We start from the raw sequence: 25,866 nt of genomic DNA, 5'->3' as shown, positions 1-25,866 counted from the left end.
AGCAATTACTTCTGATCATCTTAAAAGTTTAACTCTTACTTTTTTCCATATATAATTCTGGAATTAAAAAATAAATTACTAGTGAAGAGAAACTGACTGTTTGATTTCAATAAAAAGATTGCTAAATGTAACATTATATCAAGCTTTTATAATTAGAGATGTCCTATAATTTTTCATAGGCTACAGCACTGATAACCAAAGCCTTGAAAAGTCTATGGCGGTCACTATGACAGATATGGTAATTTTCTTCCAATATCCTTGAAAGACCACTCTGCATTAAGTTTATGTATTATTGTGGGCCAGGATTATATTTAACCTTTCTAGGGTGAAACGTGACAGATATTGCAACCCTATGCAGTATCTTTGAGATCCATTGATTTAAACAAATTATTTATATATAGATATATTCTCCTCACTGGGGGAGGGCTACCACAGCACCCTACCCTAAGGGAGGCTTGCATATCTAAGGCTATGCCTACACTACAGCTTATGTCAGCATAATTTATGTCGCTCAGGGGTGTGAATAAACCACCCCGCTGAGCAATGTAAGTTACAACCACATAAGCGCTCGTGTGCACAACTCTATCCTCAGCTGAAATAGCTTCTGCTGTTTGTTGAGGGGGGTTTATTATGCTGAAGGGAGAGCTTTCTCCCATCGGTATGGAGCGTCTTCTTCAGATGCACTGCAGCAGCACAGCTGCATTAGTACAGCAGCACGAGTAGACTTGCCCCTAGTTTAAATTAGATTCTCCAGAGACCAACAGACAGATAAATACCCGAGTTTAAACTGACTCACAGTCTTGTTTCTATTTCAGCAAATAGACAGGATCTTCTGTCCAAAGGGCATCCTTCCAGAAGGGCTGAAAGGACTTGACCTAGTAGAGCCCCTTCCGACTGATGAATGACCTCTGGTAAGCCTTCTACCATGCATATAGGAACTTTGATTTTTATGTTTTCTCTGTAATGGTTTTACCTTAAGAATAAATATGATTGCTTAGAAGGAGCTTTGTGATAACTCATAACTGCAGGCAATACTCCCATCATAGTCTTCAAAGAGAAAGCAAAGCACAGGCACAAGCACAGTTTATGCATTCTGGAGATATTGCCGTGTAATCTTGCTGGAGATATTGCAGTGTAATATAGGGAGCTGTGCAGCCTTAAAACTGCAGTCAGAAGGGAGTGAGACGCAGATTTCTGCCCAGGAGAGGTGACGGGTAGGAATCAGGATCTAAAGTGGGTGCCCTTGGTGGAACATGGAAGGGGAAAATTGGTGCAGATATCCTGACACTGTGACAGTTACTTTAGCACAACTCAAATCATAGGAAAACCACAGCATATAGGCTCGCCGTACACCTCCACTGGCAAGTTCAAAATTATAGCTATAACTAGTAGTTCCAACTAAAATTAAAGTTGCCCAACAATTTATATTATGAAACCCAATTTTCAACAACATATAATTGTGCCAAAATGTTTAGGCTGAGATTTTCCAATGGTAAGTGTCTCCCTCTCATTGACTTAAGTTTTTAGCAAAAAATATCAGTTGTTTTTGAGAATGAGGTCAGGGGAAAATATATTTACCAATGTTAAAATATTTTTACACTGTTTTGTTGAGAAGTTCTAGCGCCTCCAGGCTTTAGAACAGGGACTAAAAATGAGGCTGATGGGGAGGGGGTTTCTCTGGGTCCAGAGATGCACCTTTGCTGTCCCTGTGAACATTCACTCAAGTGTGGCCATGTGATAAGCTTCTGAAAATCACCATTTGCACATGCACAGTACAGGCTTGTTACAGTTCAGCAAAAAACTTTTCTGAGTCAGTACTGAGCATGCTCTACTCTGGGATTGGGTAATAACTTTTCCTAAAATTGCTCTTCCTGACTGTGATGAACTACTGTGGTGGCACACACCAGAACTGAGAGCAAGAAACAGGGTGGAGAGATTGAAATCACCAAGTGGAAAGCCTCAATTTAAATCCTTGATTTTAATCAATTTTTCCATTTGTACTTCAGTTATTTTCTAAAAAAAATGTGTATTATCACTGAGTGATATAACGATTAAAAATGTTGATTTATAATTAATAGAGCCTTGATCCTAGATTTGGTACATATTTTTGCTACCTATAAGAATACATTATAATTATATATATTTAAGCAATTGTATAGCTTAACATTTGCAGATTCTTATTAATTGTATATATTTAGTATGTTATAAAGTGGTGAATGAAATTACTTTAAAAAGAATGTTACTGTTACAAAGGCAAGCACTCAAAATTTCAGAAAAGCAAAAGTTATGGTTGCCCGTGCCACCTTAGTTTGGCCTCCTTGTATGCATATGCATGATAGTCTTCCATTATTATAATGCAATTCAGTATAATTGCGTACTATTTTTTCCACAGGACATTCATTCATTGCACAGAACAGATTGGGCTCACTAAACTGGTAGCTTATTCAATTTTTCTTTTTATCCTCATCATTCAACATGTGATTACAGGTCTTATTTACTGGACAGGCAACCTTCATTCTGGCATTTCCTAGCTTTTCAATGCTTGACTTTGCAACCTTAATGTTGTTTTAAGTTTTTTGTATGTAATGTTTATAGAGTACGTAAACATTTTGAGTATAAAGAAAAAGAAAACTTGCCTGCCTGCCTCACTGGTAAATCCAGTTGCTCTGACATAGTGATCTGAAGCAAAGTTGAAACAAAGTTCACGGACTTATGAGCCTGCAAAGCAGAAGACAAAAAACCAAGTAAGTCAGTATTAAAAAAAAAAAAAATTTTTTTTGGAAATCAAATCCCATCTTGCAAATAAAACTTTGAAGCTTCAGGATACTCCAAGTAACTAATTTTCAAAAATATTTGTGAGTACCATGTGATGCAATCAGCATGACATCAGCAATTCAAATTACCAGCAATTGAAACAATGTTGTAATATTCAAGTGACAAATGAAAGCTTTTCAAACCCCTTGAGTTTGTTGTAGTCAGAAGATCACATGGTGGGGAAAAAATTCCTATTTCTTACTGAAGACTAATTTTTCACCCCTCTAGTGTCTGAAACAGATTTCTGTAACCAGATTTCTTTACCACACAGTAAATTCAGTCCCAGTTTAAGACAAACATATTACAGCATGACAACATGGTTACGACTACACTGCATAATTAAATAACTTGGCATTCTGAATTAAGACAGCATGGAATGGTGATGTTATGTTTTTAGCATTGGAGATGCCAGGCTCTACATATTTTCTAACACCATCATATTCTCAGATTTCATCTAATATCTGTCATTTAGTGGTCTGCTGCTAAACGTGACCTGAGGCTTGACTACATAAAAATTTGAACCACTCTATAAACATATCTTTAAAAAAAGTTACGTTTGTGTTTAGACTAAGCTTTTGCTTATAGACCTATATTTAAAACTAATTTGCTGCCATGTTTAAAGAAAAATTTGAATATCTAAAATGTTATATAAATCACCTCCCATTATGATATTTTTTAAATGATACACTTTATATAAACAGTTAGGATGTCAACGTCTACAGCTCAAATAGAGAACCATCAAACTCTAGTCTATTAATATCAGACTGTGAGAGCTATAATTGCTCTCAACAAAAGGAAACTGATAAGTTAACTCTTTTCTAAGTAAAGGAGATGATTAATATAATTTAAGATACACTCAAGGAGAAATAAAGGCAATTTTCTTGTCTTACTGCATGTAAACGTAGTTGGGCAAAGTCCATTTTGCTGTTAACATTCATTTCAAACACGGAACCATTTTTTCCAATAAGCCCAAAGTTTTATTTTCTTAAGCAATGCTGATAGGGGGCATTGGATGTCAAATGACTTCCGTTTACATTGAGATATGGATGATTCATCAAGGCATGAATTCATGAGAGACTAATCTTAACATTTTGCAACTCTATTATTAAATAAGCACTAAAACGATTTCTTAGTACAACTGACTGGTGATTCGCGTTTACCTCATTACCAAGCATAAATATGACTTTCTGTAACATAAAAATTGTATTCTCAACATCAGTGTATATTGCACAATGGCAAACTTATGGAACCTTGGCTTCTGCAAGGAAGCCAAAACGCAGTTACATCAGCAATGTAACAACATTTAGCAGGATATGCACAATGAGTCTCGTTTAAAGGAGCAGATTTCTTCACTACACTGATTAACATTACCTACAAGAAAAGTGTTGTATGCCTTCTCAATATTATTAGCCAAGTTTAAAAACTATGATAGTGTCCTATATGTCCCTAACTCCAGCATGAAAAACTAGAAAAAAGACTAAACATGAAGAAAAGTTTCTGGGAGGAAGTGAACTTGACCTTAAGCCTATACAATTAATGCTTAAAGGCTTTTTTTTTTTTTTTTTAAACACACAACACAAAAGCTACATTTCTTCCTCCATTTTGTCCTTTATCCACTTGTAAAATGTTGCTTTCTCTCGTCTTTGGATAATGTAAGTCAATATAGTGGTTATACCTGCTTTTCAGCATATGGGTATCTATCAATGATGTGCACCTGGGACCAAGTAATGAAAAACTTACATTTTATTTAAAAAAAAGTTTGTTACCTACACATTATCTGCTTTGCTACTTCCTATATGAAATTAAAAAATTAACATCTTCCAGACTATTACAAGGGCATTACCTAGGACATTAAAAATGTAAGAATGTCTCTGTTACAATATAAAATTATGATAAAACAATATTTTATAGTTCCTCTACAAGATAATCAAGCCATCAGGAAAACGTATTTTTATCAGGACCAAGTGCTCTTTGTACGCAATCAAGTATCAGTAACAGCATGAATGCTTCTTATAAGCATTTACAACATCAACAGATTGGTTTATCCAGTTGTGAGTCTCTCTAGACAAGTTTCATAAAGCAACATCTATCTCCTAAATGCTCTAGATACAAATTCATTTGGAATGGACAATGTGATAATTTACACTTGTGCATGAATATTCATCTAACTTGCCTTTCCCTAGTCAGTTCCATACTTTTTAATGGTTTGGTTGTGATTTTTTTTTTTTAAACTTGAAACATCTTCATTTTAAACAACATTAAGAAGCAAACTTAACTGGAAGTTAACAAGATTTTTTGCTGCAGATTTTTTTTTTTTTTTTAAAAAGCACATTTATGCAGGCACATTCTAAGCATTGGATCACAAAATCTACATGTGATATATATAGCAGACTGTGGAAGTCCACAGAAATAGTGCCTCCACTATTTTTATTTTTTAAACAGAGTATGCACTGGGGTAATTATTCCTGCATCATCCCAGGGTTCGAGAGACAAGAGCAGAGAAAAGCAAAGATATGGGCAAGTAATTGGAAAAATGCTTCAATGGCAGTGACTCGTGCATTAGGCCCCAATTCAGCCAAGTAATTCAGCACACAACTGATGTTGAAGTCAATGGACTACTCACATGCTTAAAATTGGGTATATGATTAAGTATTTTGCTAACCGGGATTTCCATTAGAAATTTTTTTTTAATCTGAAAGCTTGCTTATGCACAAATTTATGATGCCATCTATCTAAAATAGTGGACCCCAAATTGTGGGATGTGCCCCTCCCCCAGGGGTGCACGGAAGAACATTTGGAAGTGCAGCAGGGCCTGGGCCAGCCCCCACGTGGAGCAGGGAGGGAGCACCACCCAGACTCGCTCTGCCCCAGGCTGCAAGCTGCTGGGCCCCAGCTCCTGGGAGAGTGCAGATCGGGTAAGGAAGGGGCACAGGCCAACAAAGTTTGGGGACCACTGATCTAAAAGGTGACTTGAGTTTCCTAAGTAGCTTGCTATGGATACAAAGAAACAAATTACACAAAAATCTGAAATCATTTTAATGTTCTTCAGAATTACCCGGGAGGCAGGGGGTAACGAGGTGACTTTCGGTCCTGGGTACCAGAAAATCATCACAGCCACCTTATCACTTTTACAGACTGTCAGGAGAAGGAAAGACATTCCAAAAGTTAATCTGAATTAACTAACTGAATTAAATTCACATCTTTAAACTGAATTAAACCAGTTTGGACGCTCTTATTCAGAACGGACGTGACCTTAATTCAAATACAGAGGTGTATTCCCTTTAGCAAAGAAAAGGCTCATTCTTGAAGTAGTTTGCACTGTCACCCACTAGCTACTAGCATCACAGTAGTGAGATAGGCTCTGTATGAAAGGTGCAAGATGTTCTCCTAATCTATGCAATTAATGAGCATTAAATTCACACAGTTACACATCACATCTTTACATTTTATATCAAATATGGGTTCTCAAGATGTGGTTCACAACAACCCAATCTTTCCCATACTCCTAAATTGAAGGTAGGTGTTGAGAATAAATGTCTCATTATCATCACTACACATGCAACTAAGCCTTAAAAGACTCAGTTTGATAAGTCCAATGCAAGTTCAGGCCTCAGAGAAGTCAGATTAATAGTAACAGAAAGCAAGGTGAAAATTTAAGAAACGGCCTTCAAACATTCAAACATTTAAGATGCTGACTGAAATTCCACTGAAATCCTTCAATTGGCTGCAACAAGAGCTGGGCCTGTTTCAATGCGTGACATTGACTCTATTGAACTCAATGGGAATTTTGCCATTGACATCAACAGAGACAGGATTTCACCCTAAGGGTATGACTACACTGGGGATGTGACTCCCAGCTCCAGGAGACATACCCTAATTGTCTGAGACAAACCAACAAAACCAAACAAAACTCATAATTCCAATGGCTCATTGTGTTGCACCTGAGTACTTCATTTTCATAAAATGGGTGACCTTACATACTCTAACTAAGGCCTCATCTACACTAGCACATATGTCAGCAAAACTTATGTACCGATACAGCTGTGCCATTGTAAGTTTTATGTGGAGACTAGCCCTAAGACGAGAACCATACACTGCGGGTAGTCATTGTGACCACAAGTTTTTGATACAATTGCCTGTTTCAGCCATCTAAACTCCTGCCATATTTTTATTCTCTAATAGATGGCTGTGTCCCAGCATTCCAGGTTCCTGTTCACTGACACAGAACAAAAAAAAATAAATAAATAAATAAAAGCTCTATGTTTTAGGCACTTGTTTTATACAGCCATTGACTACTTTTGTTCTGAATGGCCAGGATGAGCTGGAATATCTAAGAACATAAGTGAGTTGGGAATGAAGACTTACTTCATGCCCAAATTTCCTCTCATTATTTTAAACCTGACTTTCAGAATATTTCACATTTAATCAGGAATAACCTGAATGCATAAAAGCTTATTTATTCCTCCTTATGCAACTGTTTGAATTTAGAAGATTTTATTTGTGTAGATTTCCACTTATCACAGCCTTCAGATATACCAGATATGGTGCAAATAAAATATCCCACAAGTGGTTACCATCACCAACGCAGGAATGAAAAGCAACAGACTGCAGTCTTGCAAAAGTGCTTCTACCTAATGCTCAAATTCTGTAGAGAACAGTAGAAATTCTTAAGACTAAGGTTTTGGAATCAGTAAAATTTAGACAAATTAGTATTATCTTGCTCTAATCTTCCTTGTTTACATATATCATTAGTTTTGTACATATAAAAATAAAGTTAGAACTACAATTATGTTTAATTGCAACAGAATTTCGGTCCTGGAAGCCTGTCCTTTTCTACCATGTAATTCAGCACTTTATAGCAAGGCTGATCTACTGCTCTTTCCCCACCCTAACACACTGTCACCGGTAGGTATGACTTTTTTGTTGTCTAAGAGTCAAAGAATTCAGGGACTTTTCCCCTGAGCAATCTTTGCTATTCAGCTTTACTATCTGAGGAATGTTTTCTATCAGATCACAAATGTTACCCTACTGTTTGATAGCATCAGTTTTCCAAACCCTACACATCTTCATGCACATTTCATAGCAGTATTTCCTAGCAAAGTTAATTCACTAGGTATGTACCTGCCTATCTGATATATTTATAGATGTACAATTATATTACAAACAGAAAAGTGTAATGTGCTACATAATCTCAAATATAAAATTCAATCTGAAATTAACAGGAGAGCAAGCAAATCACACTATATGGAACTTCAGATAGTTAATTAGAACAGAGGAAAGACATTCTTTTCCCAGATAAAGATAAATGTAACTTTAATGGATAATAGTTAATACCAAAATATAATATTTTGTGAAAAACTATACTCAGTGATAAACCTCAGCAACTTCATTTCATTTTTGCTAGACAGGTAACAAACTTTCTTGTTCTCCTCTGGAGTATGAAAATTTTAGGCTATCATAAAAGCCTATTATAGCTTTTCAAAATTGTTAGAGTCAAAGCAGCAAACCAAAGGACTGTTTTTAAAAATAAAAAAATATTTACTATAGTTTGCTAGACTGGAACCACAAGTTATGTAAACCAAATACAAATATTCTTCCAAGGTAGCACACATTTTAATAAAGATCAGATTAATAATTTACATAATAGGTCAGAATAAAGTAAATATAAACTGCTAAAAATGTCTGTTTATTTCATATCTATATGGTCTCTGCCACTATTTGAGCAAGTAACTATTTTACAACAAGATGTAAGAGTTTTTTAAATGTTCAGCATAGCTTTACAAAGTACATTATCAATTAATTCTTTATTTATCTTTTCCTGGCAAGATAAACACATCACTGAACATTGAGGTTTTTTAAAAAATGTCTAATACTTTAAAGCTTTCATAGGTGGTTTATTTTCACTAATCCAAAAAATGGTAGCCTTAAACAGCAAGACATTATTACATTAGGATGAAGAATTCAGTTGGCCATTAAAAAGACGCTGAAGCCATTCTGATTTCATCTTTTCACAAGTTGGTTGTATCTAGCTCCTCTCTCTTGTGGAATTACTGTTTGCTCCATACAAAAAGTATAAGATATGTAATATTACTAAGCAATAGTGTTAGGACACCTATTCAAGCATGAGGTGAGTGAGGTAATATCTTTTACTGGTGAGAGAGAAGATGGTCCAATAAAAGATATTACCTCACCCATCTTGTCTCCCTAATATATTCGGACCGACAGCTACAACAACACTGCATATTAAAGCATGAGGTGCTTTTTCATCTCCTTAGAGCTATTATTTTATTACTGTAAAGAGAGCATACATTCACATAAGATCTTGCCAGGCAAGCCATTGCAATCTTAACTCATCAGAATAGTCTGCAGGTACAGAAGCCTGTTTTGACAAGAAAAAAAGTGCAGCTTGAACTAGAGTTAGCTAACTCTACTGGCTTGTACTCGACCTGACAACTCATGTGGAAACTACAAGATGCCTTGTCTTCACACGGATTTTACCTAATATTAGTTAATCTGAGTTTGCTACTTCAAGTTAAGAACACAACTCTCTTCCTCCAGAGTGAAGAGACAGCCTCCGGGGATTGCAGGTTTGCCTGGGTATCTGCAACATTATTTTCAAACTTTCTTTTTCACAGGCTAATCTTTCTCCCTCATCTTAAGCTAAGTTTACACTACAGAGCCAATACCAGCATAGTCTTCTAGTGTAGATGCAGCATACTCATAGTTTTTTCAGCCAGTGTAGAAACATAACATCTATGAAGCACCGTGTCAGCACAGCTGTGTCTACACTGGAGGTTTTGTTGGGATAGCTATTTCAGTCAGGGAAGTGTTTTTTTACACCCCTGACCAACACAATTTTGTCAATACGAGTTTTAAGTACAGAAAACATCTTAGACAAGAGTATAAACGTTTGGGGTTTTTCCTCTTAAATTAATTGTATACAGAAATGCATAGAAGGAAAAGGGAAACATGATTAAGTTCTTTTAGAAGGATGTCATGTACCAACACTGTCAGTTTTTGAGTAGTGGGGAAATGTGATGGTTACTGAGAAGCAAGCATACCTTATTAAAGTAACCTACTTGAAAAAGCATGACTTAGTGGTTTGAAAAAATGCCACAGAGCCAGGACATCTATGCTTTCTTCTTGGCTTTACCACTGATTTGCTGCATGATCATGGACAAGTCACTTAAGTTCATCTTAGTTTACCCATCTGAAAAATGGGGATACTACTATACTTACCCTACTTTAAAATGCCAAAAAAAAATATTAATTTTTGTTCAGTATTTGCAGATTTTTGGATTAAAGGCAGGATTGTATGTGCAAATTATGCATTTTACTCCAAAGCTTTCACTAGTTAGTCCAGGTTCAAGAATTTTATTAAATCAATTATTTCAGCATCAAGGCATTTACGTGTGTGTAAAACAGGAGATGAACACTACTGAACTGAATTACACTGATGTATTTGGTCAGACGAAGGGTATGCTTCTGTCATCAATATAACATGTTATTCCACATATATTTCAGACCAACAAGATGTCAGATTAAGACTGATTTTTTAAAGGAACGGCTTCAGCACAGCTTCACAAAGATTAATAATTTATCCCAACAAACTTGATTCGTTTTCCGCCAAAAAAATTATAGGTTACTGAGTCAAGTAGCATTATGTAGAATTGCAATCAATTTTTCAAACTTCTCATACTAGAAAGTTGTGTGATTATTATTTGAATGGATCATCTTAATGGTAATTCATCTGCATTTGGGTTATTCTTGTGCCTTAATATTACAAGTTAATCTTGTTAGGTTGTAATGTTATGCCAGACAGAGTTGAGTAGTAAATCATCACCATTCTGTGAAATCACAATGAAGAAACATGGCAGGGAACACCAACTACCAAAACAGTGACTGTTCTGAAGTTTAGACAGTGTGGGAATACTATATTTTATTTTCAACTCTCTCCCATAGCTGCTTTCTTAAACACTTTATGCATTTCTGAAGTACTGATCACTCTAGTATCTGAGCTCTCTTTACATACCATTTTCAACGCACAAAGATTTCCCCGTTGGGAACATATATCAGAAAGGAGGGGTAAGAGCTACTTACTTGAAGGGTCAGATTCCAAGTAGAAACTAAGTGTCTCTGTAGAATATAGCTATTATATGCAACCTCCCATCCAGCCAAAAACAAAAAGAATGTTTTAGCAGTGGTAGCCATCTGGAAGTCAAGGAGCAAAGATAAGTCCATTGGGACCCACCCAGGTTGCACACCATCTTGATAACTTGGGACAGACAGATGCCCTCTAATGAAGAGGTAATAAGAGACTCTGCCTGTTTGACTAAGTCTTTCCTCTCTATCAACCACCACTACCTCTGTTTTGCCCATACTGAACCTCAGACAGCTGGTTTAGATGTAGGTTTCTATTTTGCCCCGGGGGGGAGGGACTACAGCAGTGGTTCCCAACGTGGGGCACAGGACCCCTTTGGGGAGGGAGTGCGCCAAAGATTACAGGGGGCCCATGAGGCTTCAGTAATATTGTGGTCATTTAGCCCCCCTGAGCTCTGTGTCGGGTGCAGCAGCCTCCTGCTCCATGCTGGCTGCAGCAGAGGAGCAGCCCCCCTCCAGCCCCATACGGGCCAGACGCTTGGCTGGAGAGGAGCAGCTCCGGCCAACCCACCAGAGCCTGCCTTCATTACCCTCAGTCCATGAGGGATGGGAAGAGGCAGGGCCACACGGGGCATACAGTGGCAGCTGCGCCAGGGAAGGCTTCGCTTCTTACTCAGGTAAGAGTAATTTATTATTATTATTATAATAATGTAATTCAGTATTATCATCATTGTGTGCATTTATAAGGGTTATATGTATTTATGGCCGGTGAGGGGGAGAGCATGTTTTACCTAGTGTTAACTAGTGGGGCTTTCACTCAATAAGGTTGGGGACCACAGGACATTGGTGGATCATAGCTAATAGTCTCCCCTAATGGTGTCACAGATACTGACTAAGAAAGAGCAACAGATTAGAGCCCTCAGAGATCTCTGTATTTACATAATATCTTTCAAACTCTGCAGATCTCAAAGCACTTTACAATCAATCAATTTCTGAATTGGAAAAAAAAAATGAAGTAAATGGTATTAAAGTCAAGCAGAGATTGACTTATCCAAGGTCAGACAATCAGTACCAGAGCCTGGAAAATCCAGACATGTGCCTCTCAGTCCCCTACTTTCTGAAGGAGGGAGTGTCATCAGAGAAGTCTCAAAATATTTGTTACATCGAATTCAAATAATGTATTTGCTGGTTATGCAATTATGCACATACACCTTGTTATATATTACATATCAAGAGTAGAATAAGCACTGGTAAAAACATTTGGTTCTCACAATAATTATGACTGTCAATTCATTCTTTAATCTCTTGATGAAAACTGTTTCCCTTTGTCAGAAGGTAAAATCAGAAGAAGCCAATTAAGGGAAAGAGGAAGAGCAATTCTCAAGTCTTCTATTCAAAATAAGTCTCATATCAGACCATCAGAACCATTTCAGCTAAAGCACAATAAAGAGATACGACAGCTAGGAGGAATTAAACTAAAAAGGCATGTGAGCTACTGGCCACCTGCATTATATCATTCAAGTGCTAGAAGCAGTTTAATCTTTATAGCAGAAAGAGACATTTTAGAGAAGAAAACATCAATTTGAATTAAAGGATACAAATTAAGGCCCTAATCCTGCAAACAAATGCATAATTGACTATTCAGATAAGAAAGACTATTCATATAAGTAAAGTTATACAAACGCAGAAGTGTTTGTAGAATCAGGACCTAACAATGATATTTAACCATGAAAGTTCTCTTGGTTGTCAATGAGCCTGCATTTAAAAAGAACTCAGCATTTTTATATGTTGGAACAGTAATGACCTGGGATTTCAAAATAGTTGGGATATTTAGATTTTACATGGAGTGCCTGTACATAGATGGTAGGCCATCATGCTTCACTTCAAAAGTAGTGAACAAAATAAGGCAGCTGAGGGTCAGCATGATTTCTCAATCAACAGTATTTATCTGCTATCTGGAGTCCTCCACTACCAGAGGATCTAAAAGTTTCCTGAATACTCAACAATTTGAACCCTGCAGTAAATATCAGTACAGGTACTGAACTGAATTACCATGAATGGTGATTTATTTGTGTATAATATATTAATTTTTGGCCAAACTGCGTGTGTGCTTCTGTATTACTTTTACTCAAAGACAAATGAAAGATTACATTTGAATTGAGGATTAAAATACATCAAATACATTTTCTGCAAGTGTATAGAACGGACAGTCAATCAGATGAATAAATTACATAAGTAATTGATTAAATATAACCATAAAGTGATCTCTCTTTACATAGGGAAAAGTATTTAAAATATACTACTTACAATACATTTCATTACACCTTTTAGCAAATAGAAAAATCGTTTGGTTTTCAAATGTTCATATTGTTGATGGTCCAATATTTGGTCCAATCTTATCAGTACTATGGTTTTCTTGTGGTATTAAGCAGCATACTGCTACATTAGTGGCAGTTTATAAGCATAATTTTCCAAGAAGAAAAATTATCTACTTGGAGGAAAGCTCTACTCAAAGTAACTTATAAGTAGCCAAGCAGCCCTGTATCTCACAGAGTCTATCCTGCTGATGCCAGGTCCTTCTTCACATCAATCCTTAAAACACAACTCTTCTAAAAGGTCTACAAGTCCTAGTTTCCATCCCTCCAGCACAGAAGTGTGTTAGCCAATTAGATGGACTGAAACAAGTCACCAAAACTTTTTTTTTTTTTTTAAATCAAGCAAGTCATGGAACTAAGAAGGCATGCTATTTTCATTGCATCCCAACCTCCATCTGATATATATGTAGAGAATGTAAGCTTTTGGAGCAGAAACCTTGCTTTCATAAATTTACACTGTTGACACTATGTAAAGAAGCTATAAATATTCCAAACGTAAGAAAAACAAAAAGAGTTGCATCTATTGGATATGAAGGTCAAAAACGACAGATGAAATACTATTAAAAAGTTTCGAGCTGTTAGAATCTTATCTAAAACGTAATTATTTTTAAATAAATGCTAGCCATGGCATTTAAACCACAAAGCAATGGAGCTCCACCTTGTAATCTTCCTCACTAGTTCTCAAATTTAGAGGGAGAAAGAGGCTGCCTTTTAACATTCATACAAATGGCCACAAACTAGGTCCCAAATGCAGTCCCTCCGAGCCACAAAGATCGCCAACCTACACTACCGAACAAATTGTTCACTGATGGACAGAAAAGTCAATGGAGATAATTTACTGCTGTGCGTTTCTTAGCTTCCAGAATGGGGTGCTTTCTGCCACGCCAGCTGAGCAGTGAATGTGTTACACCCCTTCCTCCCGCTCTCCCGAAACTACAACTCAACACATGGCTCTGTGGGGATGAACTACACCCCAGAGCGACACCAAAGACGATTTTAATTCGGAAATGACCCAACGTGGTTTTCCTTTCCCCAGACCCACGAGCAACACCTGACAGAAGCTCCTGGAAATCGGACGCGTGGCCTGGGTCCCAATGTCATCGCCGCTAACGGGACCAGCACGGGCTGACCCGGGCACCCAGAGCCAGCGGCGGCTGCCCAGACCCACGTCGGGGGCTGCCAGGTAGCGGAGGACAATGCTGACGGAGCAGGAAAGCTGCACACCCAGCGGAGCGCTGCACTGCCGGGGCCTTCCCCCGGCTCACCGCCTCCAGCACAGACAGACAGAGATAGACAGACAGACCTCTCTCCCTGCCACCGCCGTCTCCCACCCGCAGGGCTCCTCAGCGGGCCCGCCACGCCGCCGCTCCCCTCGGGCTGCTCCCCACCTGCCCCGGCTGAGCGCAGGCGAGTCCCCAGCCATTTATCCCGCCTGCCTCCAGCCTCCCCTGCCCCCTACTCTCCCCGGGCTCTTCCCCATCCGCGAGGATCCCGCCAGCGCTCCTCGGCCCACGCCTGCCCCGCCGGCGGCTCCTCAGGCCTCCCCGCTGCGGCCCCGGGGGCTGAGGGCTGCTCCTCCTCCTCCTCCTCCCGGCCGGGCCCCGCGCCCGTCCTGCCGGCGGCCGGGCCCCTGCTCCAGCCCAGGCCCCGCTGCGCCCTCACCTCATTGAGCTGCCTCTCGGCGGCTTCCCGCAGGGCCGGGTCCATGGTGCCCCGCAGGGCCTCGATGATGGTGTTGGGGTCCATGGCCGGGCCGGGGCCTGGGCCGGGGCGAGCGGCGCGCGGGCAGGCGGAGGGCAGGGCAGCGCCGTTCGATGCGCACATGGACCCGCCGCTCCACAGCGGCAGCCGGCGCGAAAGGAAGAGAAGCGCCAAGGCCCCGGATAGAGCAGCTACCCCCGCGCCGCGGCCAGCAGGGCCCTTCCGCTCCGCCGCGGGGCACCACGGGAGCTGTAGTCTCAGCCAGCGGCCTCCTCCCCTCCGAGGGCCGGGGCTCGGACCCACCAGCGACCTGGGCGCCTACAAAGCGGGCGGCCTTGACACAGAGGCCCATATAGAGAGAGCGCCTTTCCCAGCCTTACACCCGGGGGGAGATCCCTGCTCCCCTCACCCACGGCTTCTTCCCACCCTGCCCCCTGCAGGCAGCCCCACCCCGTTGACCTTATACAAGTTATTCTCTCGCTGTACCTAGTTCCTCCTCTGTAAAATGGGGGGAATCATTTTTCCTGTTTCGTAAGACTATGGAGAGGATACATTCATTAATATTTTTGAGGGGCTGGTATGTCACAGAACCGAGGGCCATGTAACTATCCGGACTGATAGATAGTAAGACCTTCATTCAGCACTGCTGCCTCCAAATAGAGTGAATCTTTATTTGGGGAGTAAGGAAACACTTTGGTTATACCTCAAAGCCTCACACTCACTTGGGGGGAGGAATGTTTCGTCAGGTCTATTTCTTTCTGTGGTTTATCATAGGGAATAGAATAATGCTGTACCTGAGAGGTGGTGAGCACCCACAACTCCCAGTGCAGATGCTCAGGACTCATATCACATGAGAATGATGAAGTATATTCCAGTCCATTAGCAACTTAGATGGACGTTAGACCACATCTGCTAGGGATAAATATTTTTTAATCAGCAGGCCCAGATAACTTGCACCTAAGAGACCTGAACTTGGTTGAGCAGATTGCTGGCCCACCTATGTTAATTTGTAATAAATCTTAGAATATAGGGGAATATCACAAGACTGGAAGAGTGTTAATACTGTGCCAATATTCAAGAAGGGTAAACAAGACAACCCAGATAGCTAACCTGACATCACTCCCAGGCAAACTAATGAAAGGTAATACAGGATTCATTTGATAAAGAATTAAAGGATAGGAATACAATTAATGCCAGTCATATGATTTCATGGAAAATATGGCTTGTCAAACAAACATGATTTAATTCTTTAATTAGATTATATATTTTGTTGATAAAAGGTAATATGTAGATGTAATAGACTTTTATAAGGCATTTAACTTAATACTGCACAACATTCTAATTTAAAAAGACCACTATATACTATCAATAGAGCAAATGTTAAATAAATTAAGAACCGTCTGACAGTTCTCAAACAGTAGTTATCAGTGGGAAATTATCATCAAAGGGGGCGTGTTTCTAGTGGGGTTCCACAGGGATCATCACTAGGCCAGAGGCTATTCAACCTTTTCATCAATGATCTGGAAGTAAATGTAAATAAATAGATATAAATAAAACTTGTGGGTGATTCACAGAGTAGTAAATAATGATGAGGACAGGGCAGTTGCACAGAGCCATCCGGATCACTTAGGGCTGGCTGGTCTACACTAGAGAGTTTTGTGAACAAAAGTCAGCTTTTGTCGACAAAACAGTGGAGGTGCACAGACTAAAATCCTCCTCCCACCACTGTAACTCCCCTGCTATGCCAACATAATAAAACCACCTCAACACGAAGTGTAGGGCTTATGTCGGCTTAGTTAGGGCAATGCAGCAGCAATATAGACACTGCATCCCTTACATAGGTTGGGGGGCTCTCATGCTAGGTCAACTTATTTTTCTAGTGTAGACAAGGCCTAAGTAACCTGGGTGCACTCAAACAAAATGTGTTAATACAGCCCAATGCAAAGTTATATATCTAGGAACAGGAATGCAAGCCATATGTACAGAATGGGGCACTGTATCCTGGAAAAATAAATTACTCTGAAAACGATTTAGGGGTCCTAGTGGACAAGCAACTGAACATGAGTGTGACACTGTGTCTCATTAGAAGAGCTAATGAAATCATTGAATGTATAAATGATAGTGGTGAGTAGGAGTAAAGTGGTGATAATCTCTCTGTTTACATCATTGAAGAGTCTGATACTGGAATATTGTGTACAGTTCTGTGGTTCACATTTTTAAAAGGATGTTGAAAAATTGGAGGGTATAGAAAAGAATCACAGAAATCATTCCAGGGCTGGAGAAAATGCTTTACAGAGAGACTCTTAGAGCACTTTGTCAGTTTAGCTTATCAGAAAGCAGATGGAGAGAGAACTTGATTACAGCATATAATTGTAAGTATCTTCACAGGGAAAAATACTGGGTACTAAAGAGCTCTTTAATCTAGTGGGGAAAGGTATAACAAGAATCTATGGTTGGAAACTGATGCCAGACAAATTCAAATTAGAAGTTAGGCACACATTTTTAACAGAGTGTGATTAACCACTGGAACAAACTCAAAGAAAGTAGTGGATTTTCCATCTCGATGTCTTCAAATCAGAACTGGATACCTTTCTGGAATATACGCTTTAGCCACACACAAGTTACTGTACTAGGCTCAGTACAGGGGAACAGGGTGAAAGTGGGATATACAGGATATACTAGATAATCTACTGGGTCCCTTCTGGCTTTAAACTCTATCAATCTTCTTTTTTTTCCCCTCTACTATGTTCTGCAGGGGGTTTGGTTCCACCTTGGATTGCATGTCAACACATGCAGGCAATGCAGCTCAAAACCTACTTTCCCCATTTGTGCGAGGGAATATGGGGGGATTGTAGGTGGCTTTAGCAGTTTCTCTCTTTCAGCTGCTACACTGTTCTCCAGGCTGTCTAGATCATAGGCCTACACTGCTTTTCCTGCTTGTTGACTGCAAGCTGGACTCCAGTTCTAACTCCCCAACCCCCAGCTGCCTGGCTACATGGAACAGTGCAAGGACATGTGCTGTAATTCAGTTCACTTCTTTGTGAGTGGAAAATTGCAGAACAAAAGGCAGCTTCAGGCAGAAGAGGAAAGAGAGAAAATAAAATGTCACGTGCCTGGAAAAATAGTGAATCTGGTGGCAAAAATGCTAAATTTCATGACAACTTGAGAAAATGCCAAGTTACACAGCCACAGAATTGTGGAATCCACATGGCCCCAGTTCAGATGATTGGAACAAATCACATCTGTCAGAGCTGTTGTTTCAGGTGTCTGCTGACACTGATAGAGGAACTGCATCACTTTACACTTGTTTCCTATTTTTCAGGTTATCGCCATAACCATAAAAACTAGGAATGTAATTTTTTTAAAAGTAAAGGTCATACTCCAGAGCACAGTACTGCAACAAGGAGGTAAGTTCTGTGCCCTCAGAATCATGAAATACACAGGACCCTCCAAGTATGTTTCAGTTGTGTACATTAGGAGCATGATTCCACACTCCTTTTGCCAAAAAAAAAAAAAAAGAAAAAAAAATTGCACAGTGAAGTGAAAGTCAGTGGGAACCTTGTTTTTTTATTTTGTTTTGTTTTTACTTAAATATGGAGCATGGAATGGACCAAATGTTTACACTAGTAGGACAAATTTGATCCAGATTTTATTTTGTAAAAACAAGCTTTTACAAAACGTAAAAACAATTGAAGTGTTTCTGTGATTTATTAAAGTTCTGATGGAAACTATTTTTAACCACATTTACTATAGTTTTTGCAACCAAGACATAACAATATTATTCTAGTGCATGAGAACATGAAAGTGAAAAAATAAACTTAGCCAAAATATTGAAAACTTCATATGATTTTAAAGTTTTTCAGATGTAATCATCTAAGATGCTAGTAATATGATGTGATAAGTTGAAAATAATTAAGTATATAATTTTTAACCTGACATTTTACCTTTAATTCTAATAATTTAGTATGATATTAGTCAGTTGGAAAAGTCAGTTTTGTTAAGGTCAGAATATTTAAAGTCTGCATGTATTGAAATCAGTGTGTTTAATTAATTGCACTGGGCCTTTGTTTTATATAAAAAAAAATTAAATAAATACTGAGCATTTATGAGATGATTTTCATCTGCAAAAAGCCCTCAACACTAATTTGTAAATAAAATAATTTAATAACAAAGTTTAGTCTGTTAAATCATTCTGGTATTTGAATTTCCTAACAGTTGAATGCATAATGCATGCAGAAACACTTATAGATTCTAGCTTCTCAGGAGAAGATGTCTTTGTTCAATGAATAATCTGTTGGTACAGTGGAACACCAAGAGTGTGGTAAAATGGATTCTTAGGTTGCTGCCCAACTTCCCACCTTCTCACTCACCAATTAAAAGTATAGGAACACTGCTGCTCTTCCACAATATTAGATCTGTCCTTAAACTTTGCCTCCTCCTAGCAGCTGGAATACGCAGGGCTGTTGCAAGAGGTGAGTCAGCAGCACGGAAGTGCGGAACTGTAATACAAATATGGAGGAAGGAAGGAATGTAAGGAAAGGGAAGGAAAGATGATCAAAGCTGGAGAGGAGGAAGGAAAATAAGAGAAGACAAAATAACAAAATAATAAAGAAAGAAAATAACATGAGAAGGTAAAAGGAAGAAAGTAGAGATAAAGGAATAAGATTAATTACAAGAAAGGGAAAATGCATCTATTACAATTATAAGATTTGAATTACACTAAATGGCTGTGGTGACACAGGTCAGGCAAGCAAAGCTTGAACAGTTAGTTAATATGACCAGAATTTAGAGATGATTTATAGTTATATTTGCACAGTTCGGGTATCTCTCTATATATCTGATAAAAAAAGAACAATCTCTTGCTCTTTATTGCCATATTTTATCCTACCTTCTTCTTCCTTCCCTATCTACCTTTCTTGATTTTTGTTGTAAAATGTAGGAGACAAACATGTACACACTATAGTTACTCACTTTGAACTTGCACCTCTCATTTAAAAAGCCTAGATCAAGAGTTCGAAATATTATGGATTTAACTTTCTTAGGCTGAGTCTATACTGACGGCAGCAAATTCGCCGCCGCCAGATCAATCTTTCTGGATCGATTGAGCGGTCAGTGTAGACCCACTCAATCGATCAGGAAGTCAACGCTGGTAAACCACCTCCTCAAGTAGCGTAGCGCTGCGTCGACGGGAACAGGCACAGTGCAGTGTAGACAGTGCGCGGAAGGGAAGCAGAGCAGTTGACGTGAACTATACAAGCTACTCTGCGTAGTTTGCGTAACTCCCATTGACTGCCGCCGAATCTCCAGGTAAGTGTAAATCAAACTTTAGATAGCAAGTTCAAGCTGGAAGCTGCCTACTCCTCAAATATATGTGTTTAAAAATAACTGCATGATGGAACTTTCTAATTTAAATCTTTCAAGTAGGTTGGGAGTCATGTTCTTTTTTTCCCAGTTCAAGATTTTTATGTATTTTTACAAGGCTAATAGGGAAGAGAGTAGAGGATACTGCAACCAGAAATACAATGTCATGCTGCAGGTTGGGTGAAATCTCATTGAAGCTGGCAGGTGTAACAGTTGTCTTCTATTCAGGAGGAAGGTTAAAAAAAGCAATTAAGCACCTTTTTGGAATAGATAGCTCAAATAAAAGGATCCACCACCCAAAACACAGGCCACATGCAAGGATGGTTAGTAATCTAAGCTATGTGGATGGACAGGTTTAATTGGGTCTGAACACAAATGCAGGGATAGTGTTTGATGGAGACCTGTGTGAGAGAAATACCACAGAAGCACACAGAGAAGGCAGCAAGGAAGCCCCAGAGACAGTCAAAGAAGCACTTGTAACATGATCCTGAGAAAAATTAAGAGAAAGAGCTCTTGGGTATAGTGCTATCTGGAAAGATACATGGAACTTGGGCCAAATAAATTGTCTCCTATTTTATTCCTACTGCATTCAAGGAAATATGACTTTATGTACATTCTTTGTGAATAAATAGGATTGCATAAAATAAATACCTGACTATCAGTTTATCTTCCTAATGGAAACAACTCACAAGATCTCAAATATTGGCTAACTGTTTATATAAATATACACACTGTATAAATACAAGAAAAGGAAGTCTCAAAACATTGGGATGCCAAACATTTTTAAAGTTCTTCTTCCGTGATACATTTATATACTGCCAACACCAAATGTCATGACTTTTTGTTTGTTTTGTTTGTTTGAGATATCTTTTCTAGAATAACAGTTTCAATTTATTTGGCTGATTTTACTGGATTCTTTATTATTTACGTTTCCATCTCTAATCTTCTATGATTCTATGAAGTTTGTGATATTTTTATTTATTACTATTCAATAGAAATGTCCACACTAAACAATAAAGTCCTGGAATAGTTTACTAGAGTATATCAATTTGTTATTTTTTTAATTTAAGTTTGTTAATTTATTAAATATAAAAATGAACCAGCTTCAGGCCTCATGTAAATGGGTCAAAAATAAATGCACATGAATGCTAGTCATCATTGTTATTGTCCAGCAGTGGCATCAGTGAGGGAGGGGCAAATAACCCCTTCACTCCCCCCAAAATTTTGCATTTGCTCAAAATGTCAAAGGCTGTGAAGCCAGGGGAGCCACTTTTAAGTGGTGGTCCCATACTAGATCAGTATAGTTGCTACCAGAGCACTCCAGAGGATCACTGTGGGTGCATGGTTGCAATGCCAGTGAAATTTCACCTGGTCATCCCTCTATACAGGCAGAGGCAGTGCCATTGGAACAATTTTTATAGTGGGGTGCTGAACTCTGTGGGGGGGCGCCAGCTGAGCACTTGGAGGAGCCGCCCCCTGCTGACATCCCTGGTGGCTGCACCAACCTGGCCTCTCCGCCCTCATGCTGTGTGCATCGAGGGAACTGCCGGGAACCTGGCTTAGCAGAGGCTAGGCAGCTCCCCCGCCACTGGGCACTCTAGGGGCATCTGCCCCTCTCACTCCCACTCCCCGCCAAAGGGGCCGGCTTGGTGCAGCTGCCGGGGATGTCAGTGGAGGGCGGCTCCTCCTCCAAAGGCCCAGCCAGCACGGCCCCCTCAGTAAGCCACTGCTGCCGCCCCCACTGCCTCCACAGCAGGGAGGAATGGGGGAGAGCAGGAAACAGTCCCGCATATCCCCCCGCCACTGCTGCCGCCGGGGGGGGGCAAATACAAATAGTGGCCCCTGGGTGCCAGACACCCAAGGTACACCACTGCCCATTCCTGAAAGTGTAAACAGGCCAAATTTCCATGGACGGTGTTGTGACTTGATGCACAGACTCACAACGCCTTTCAAATTTGGCCCAGCTGTCCAGCTATCCTGGCAGAAGGGCAGCCAGGCCAAATCATGTTTCAGTCTGATGTATGGGAAGTCTGTTCCTGGACGGCACAGTACAAGTGAGTCCATGGAGAACTTGACTCCTGGCGGTACTGGCTCATGCACTGTGTGGGCAAGAGAGAGGAGAGAATCTCTGGCCAATAGAGACCCAGAATCCTGTGGGAGGAAAGGGGATAAGTAGGGACCAGAATGGGGTCCGGGCCAGGGATTAGGAGAGCAGGGACCAGAATTTGCTTTCCCCCACAAATATCTAAATTGGTGCCACTGTTGTCCAGATTGTATTTTTACTGTGAATGTCCTACACATCTGAGCAGACATCTTCCTTGACATTTATTCCCGCTAAGAGCTAAATTAATTCATATGGCATATAGGCAAACGTGTAATTCACATTGCTGCGACAATGAGGTGAGGGCTATGTGCAGAAACACCAGGACCACACCACTGATATCTCTGTATCCTCAGTTGCAGAAGGCCTTCCTAGTGGCTTCTCCATGTGTTTTGTGATGGAGCCAAAGTTAAGGTGAAAAACATCTACCCTTCATTCCCCTGACATGCCTGTGTACACATGGTACATATGGACTCATGGTACAAGGTTTCCTGACATGCATTGATACACATGGTAGCCAAAATTTGTTCATAGCATAGGCACGTTTCTCTTTCAGACACTTCCTCATTCAACTCTGCTAATGCACCTTGGTTCTGGCCTACAGTGCTCCTGCTATTCCATTTTTGGGCCTTTCTTGAGCATGGGATTCCTTATATTATAATTCAATGTGTTGTGTTGCATACTCCTGCCTGTGTTACATGATAAAATAATAACTACTGAAGTTGAACCAAGCTAAAAAATTACTGAAGTATTTAAATGGAAATTATAGTGGCAGTAGAGCAAGCATTTCCACACAAATAAAGTATTGCTAATTCAATTACAATAATGATTTCTACAAAATAGTGGTGTATTGCATTTTTTTCCATACATTTTTAATGATATAACATTATCTCCATGGATTAATTTTTTTGGTACCTTTTCTTATCCTTGCCTAAGCATAAATTATTCTAAATTACAAATTATTACTAAATCTTTCACAAGACTATTATTAGACATTTATTTTCTGAAATCAATAGTTTGTCTATATTTTTATTGGAATTATATTAAGGAGCCATTCCTTCACTGTTTATATAGGCAAATGATGGAGTCCTAAGTATTGTGTTCAGCAGGAAATATAGGTGTATTTCTACACAACAGATATTTGTGGATCTGCCTTCCACACCCAGTTAAACTATTCAACAAGAAACTTGTCTGGGCCATGGAACCACAGTGTTCAAGATCAGTAATCAGCTCTAGTACAGAGAACTGCTTAAGGTACAAACAGTGTAGGTCTTATCTTATTTCTTCCATTGAGCCTCCTTCCCCCCGCCCTCCTGGAACACTAATCCTGATTAATAGCTGACTCCATGAGGCCCCTTTATTATGACACTAAATGCTGTAAGTGACACTATAGTTTATTCAATTAACTTAATAATTTTCTATAGGGATTCAAGTATAGTAATTTATTATCATTTTATTTTTGTATGAAACAGCTTTCCTAAAATATTTCCATTAAATAAATTGTTGGTCCCTTTGATATTGCCCTTGTACTTTACTTTTTTATATTGCAGAATACTTAGTTTAATGGTGACCTGAATCTATTTTTAAAAATGAATTGTGGGGTTGTATGATTAATCTTCCTAATAGCAAGGGAAAATTCATAATTTTCAGTACTTGGGTCCCTTCTCTGAAGAACTTACAGCTTAAGGGCCAGATCATAACAGGTGCTGAGCACTAAGGTAGCAGATGCTCAATACCTCACAAGATCAATAAATAACTAAATAAATCAGAAAAGAAATGTAAAACTTTCTGTCCCTTTTTGTTGCAAAACTGTAGAAATTCTTCACTATGTATTAGTTCACTGTTGCCTTCTCCACCCACAACGTGAATTAATACACATTGCCTCCAGTCTAGTGATTGCAACAATAAAGGGATCTCTGCCATCCAACATTCAAATTAATTTGAAATGTCATTGACATGAAAATCTGGTTGGACAAAGTCTTCTCAAATTGTTCCATAGTGCAAACCACATTATAATAGAAAGATAATCTTATGAACCCCTTCCTCTCCCAGTCTCATACGCAATCATGCAACATATTTGGCAACTGCATCCAATGTTTTACATGGAAAAGTCGTATTAGGAAAGTATTTACATTTTTTTTAGCTTATTTGATTCTGATAAATGTTTTTCCCTTTTGGGGGGAAAAACCCTGTTTCTTTTTGCTCTTTGTTTCATCTCTCCTCCCATCTATTCTGTTTTGCTCTCCTATTCATCTGCATGTGTGTCTCTGCTTCTTGGTCTTCAGCTTCCTCTGCATATATTTTTGCCCCTTCTCTTCTGCATACATTTACCAGGGACTTTGTTTCTTTCTCCCCCAAACACACTGCCTAAATACCTGGTCTTCCTTCTCTTGCATGTGCTGCTTGGCTCTCTGTTCCACTGTATATTCCCTCTCTTTGTAGGTCACCACTTTTGATGCTGGCTCTTGTTCCTAATTTTTCCTCTCTTCTTCCTCTTATGTAGAAACAACTTCTATTGGAGCTAGAAATTCTGTTGTCTCCTCCATTCCAGCTCTTGAAGCCTCTAGATGCCTGTAGAAGCAGTTGGAAATGGGGAGGAACCAGAAATATGTGTGCTGCTGACTGCAGGCCAGCAGCAAGTGCTCCATTGACCACACTTGGATAACTGCTGGTTTAGACTATTTAAATGCTAAACATTATTACTCATAACAAGAAAGGAATATTTAATTGTAGGCAGCCCACTTTAAAAAGCTTTACTTGGGCAGTTTATGACTCTAGGTTGGGAAGATCTACACAGAATCAGCTCTCTATCTTGACCAATGGTTGACTTGCTTTGGGATACAACTCAGCCATTGACTGGGTCAATGGGCCAGCAAGTGAACAGATGATTGCTCTGGGAAAGGACCATGCAAAGTTTAAATGCAGTCTACTGCTTCTGCCTGCCACTATAACCACATAAACTGCATCCTGGGATATGGCATTGCCGCTAGTATTTGTACTTCTTTTGCTACCCCAGCTTCATATAGTACCTTCATATAATGTAGGTAGATGCCTATTGTTCAAAGGAGGGGAAGTTTAGTTCAGAGGTTGCTACAGAGATCCCAGGATGTACCATGTTCCCCCTTCACTCAACTTCCCAGGGCTGGTGCTTCACAGAACCTAGATCCTAGTATGCCTCTCTAGTATGCAATACAGCTCTCCCTCTGCATGTCAGCCGTGTGTCACCCAACATGCAGCAGGTATTGGCAGGGAGGGGCTTGTGGGAGAACTGGTTTAGTGTAAACTTTACATGGGTTGGTACACAGAGCATTGTTCAGCCAATATGGGAGATAGGGAAATACATTCCCAAGGAATGTAATGTCCTAGGATATTGCACTGCATTAGGACATTATGGGCCTGAATTTCAGAGGAGTT

The 25,866-nt window shown here is 39.5% G+C and overlaps 1 protein-coding gene across 2 annotated transcripts in view; it reads right to left on the bottom strand.

The window, feature by feature from the left end:
• IPO7 (importin 7) overlaps nt 1-15,128 on the bottom strand; it is a 49,842-nt gene extending 34,714 nt beyond the window's left edge. The window contains exons 1-2 of one of the 2 annotated variants that reach the window (XM_067540767.1): nt 14,952-15,128; nt 2,637-2,718 (exon numbers count right to left, since the gene is read on the bottom strand). In XM_067540767.1, coding sequence (XP_067396868.1) covers nt 2,637-2,718; nt 14,952-15,113 — 244 coding nt within the window. In that variant the 5' untranslated portion in view covers nt 15,114-15,128. Of the gene's footprint in view, nt 1-796; nt 1,080-2,636; nt 2,719-14,951 lie in introns of those variants that run through there. The other variant, XM_067540768.1, reaches the window with a different exon arrangement.
• Nucleotides 15,129-25,866: the final 10,738 nt, after the last annotated feature.

Source organism: Emydura macquarii, unplaced genomic scaffold (genome assembly GCF_026122565.2).
Source record: "Emydura macquarii macquarii isolate MOO-44397 ecotype Brisbane River unplaced genomic scaffold, CSIRO-AGI_Emac_v2 contig_587, whole genome shotgun sequence".
In the NCBI taxonomy this organism is placed as follows: domain Eukaryota; kingdom Metazoa; phylum Chordata; order Testudines; family Chelidae; genus Emydura; species Emydura macquarii.
This window is presented reverse-complemented; position numbering and strand designations above follow the sequence as displayed.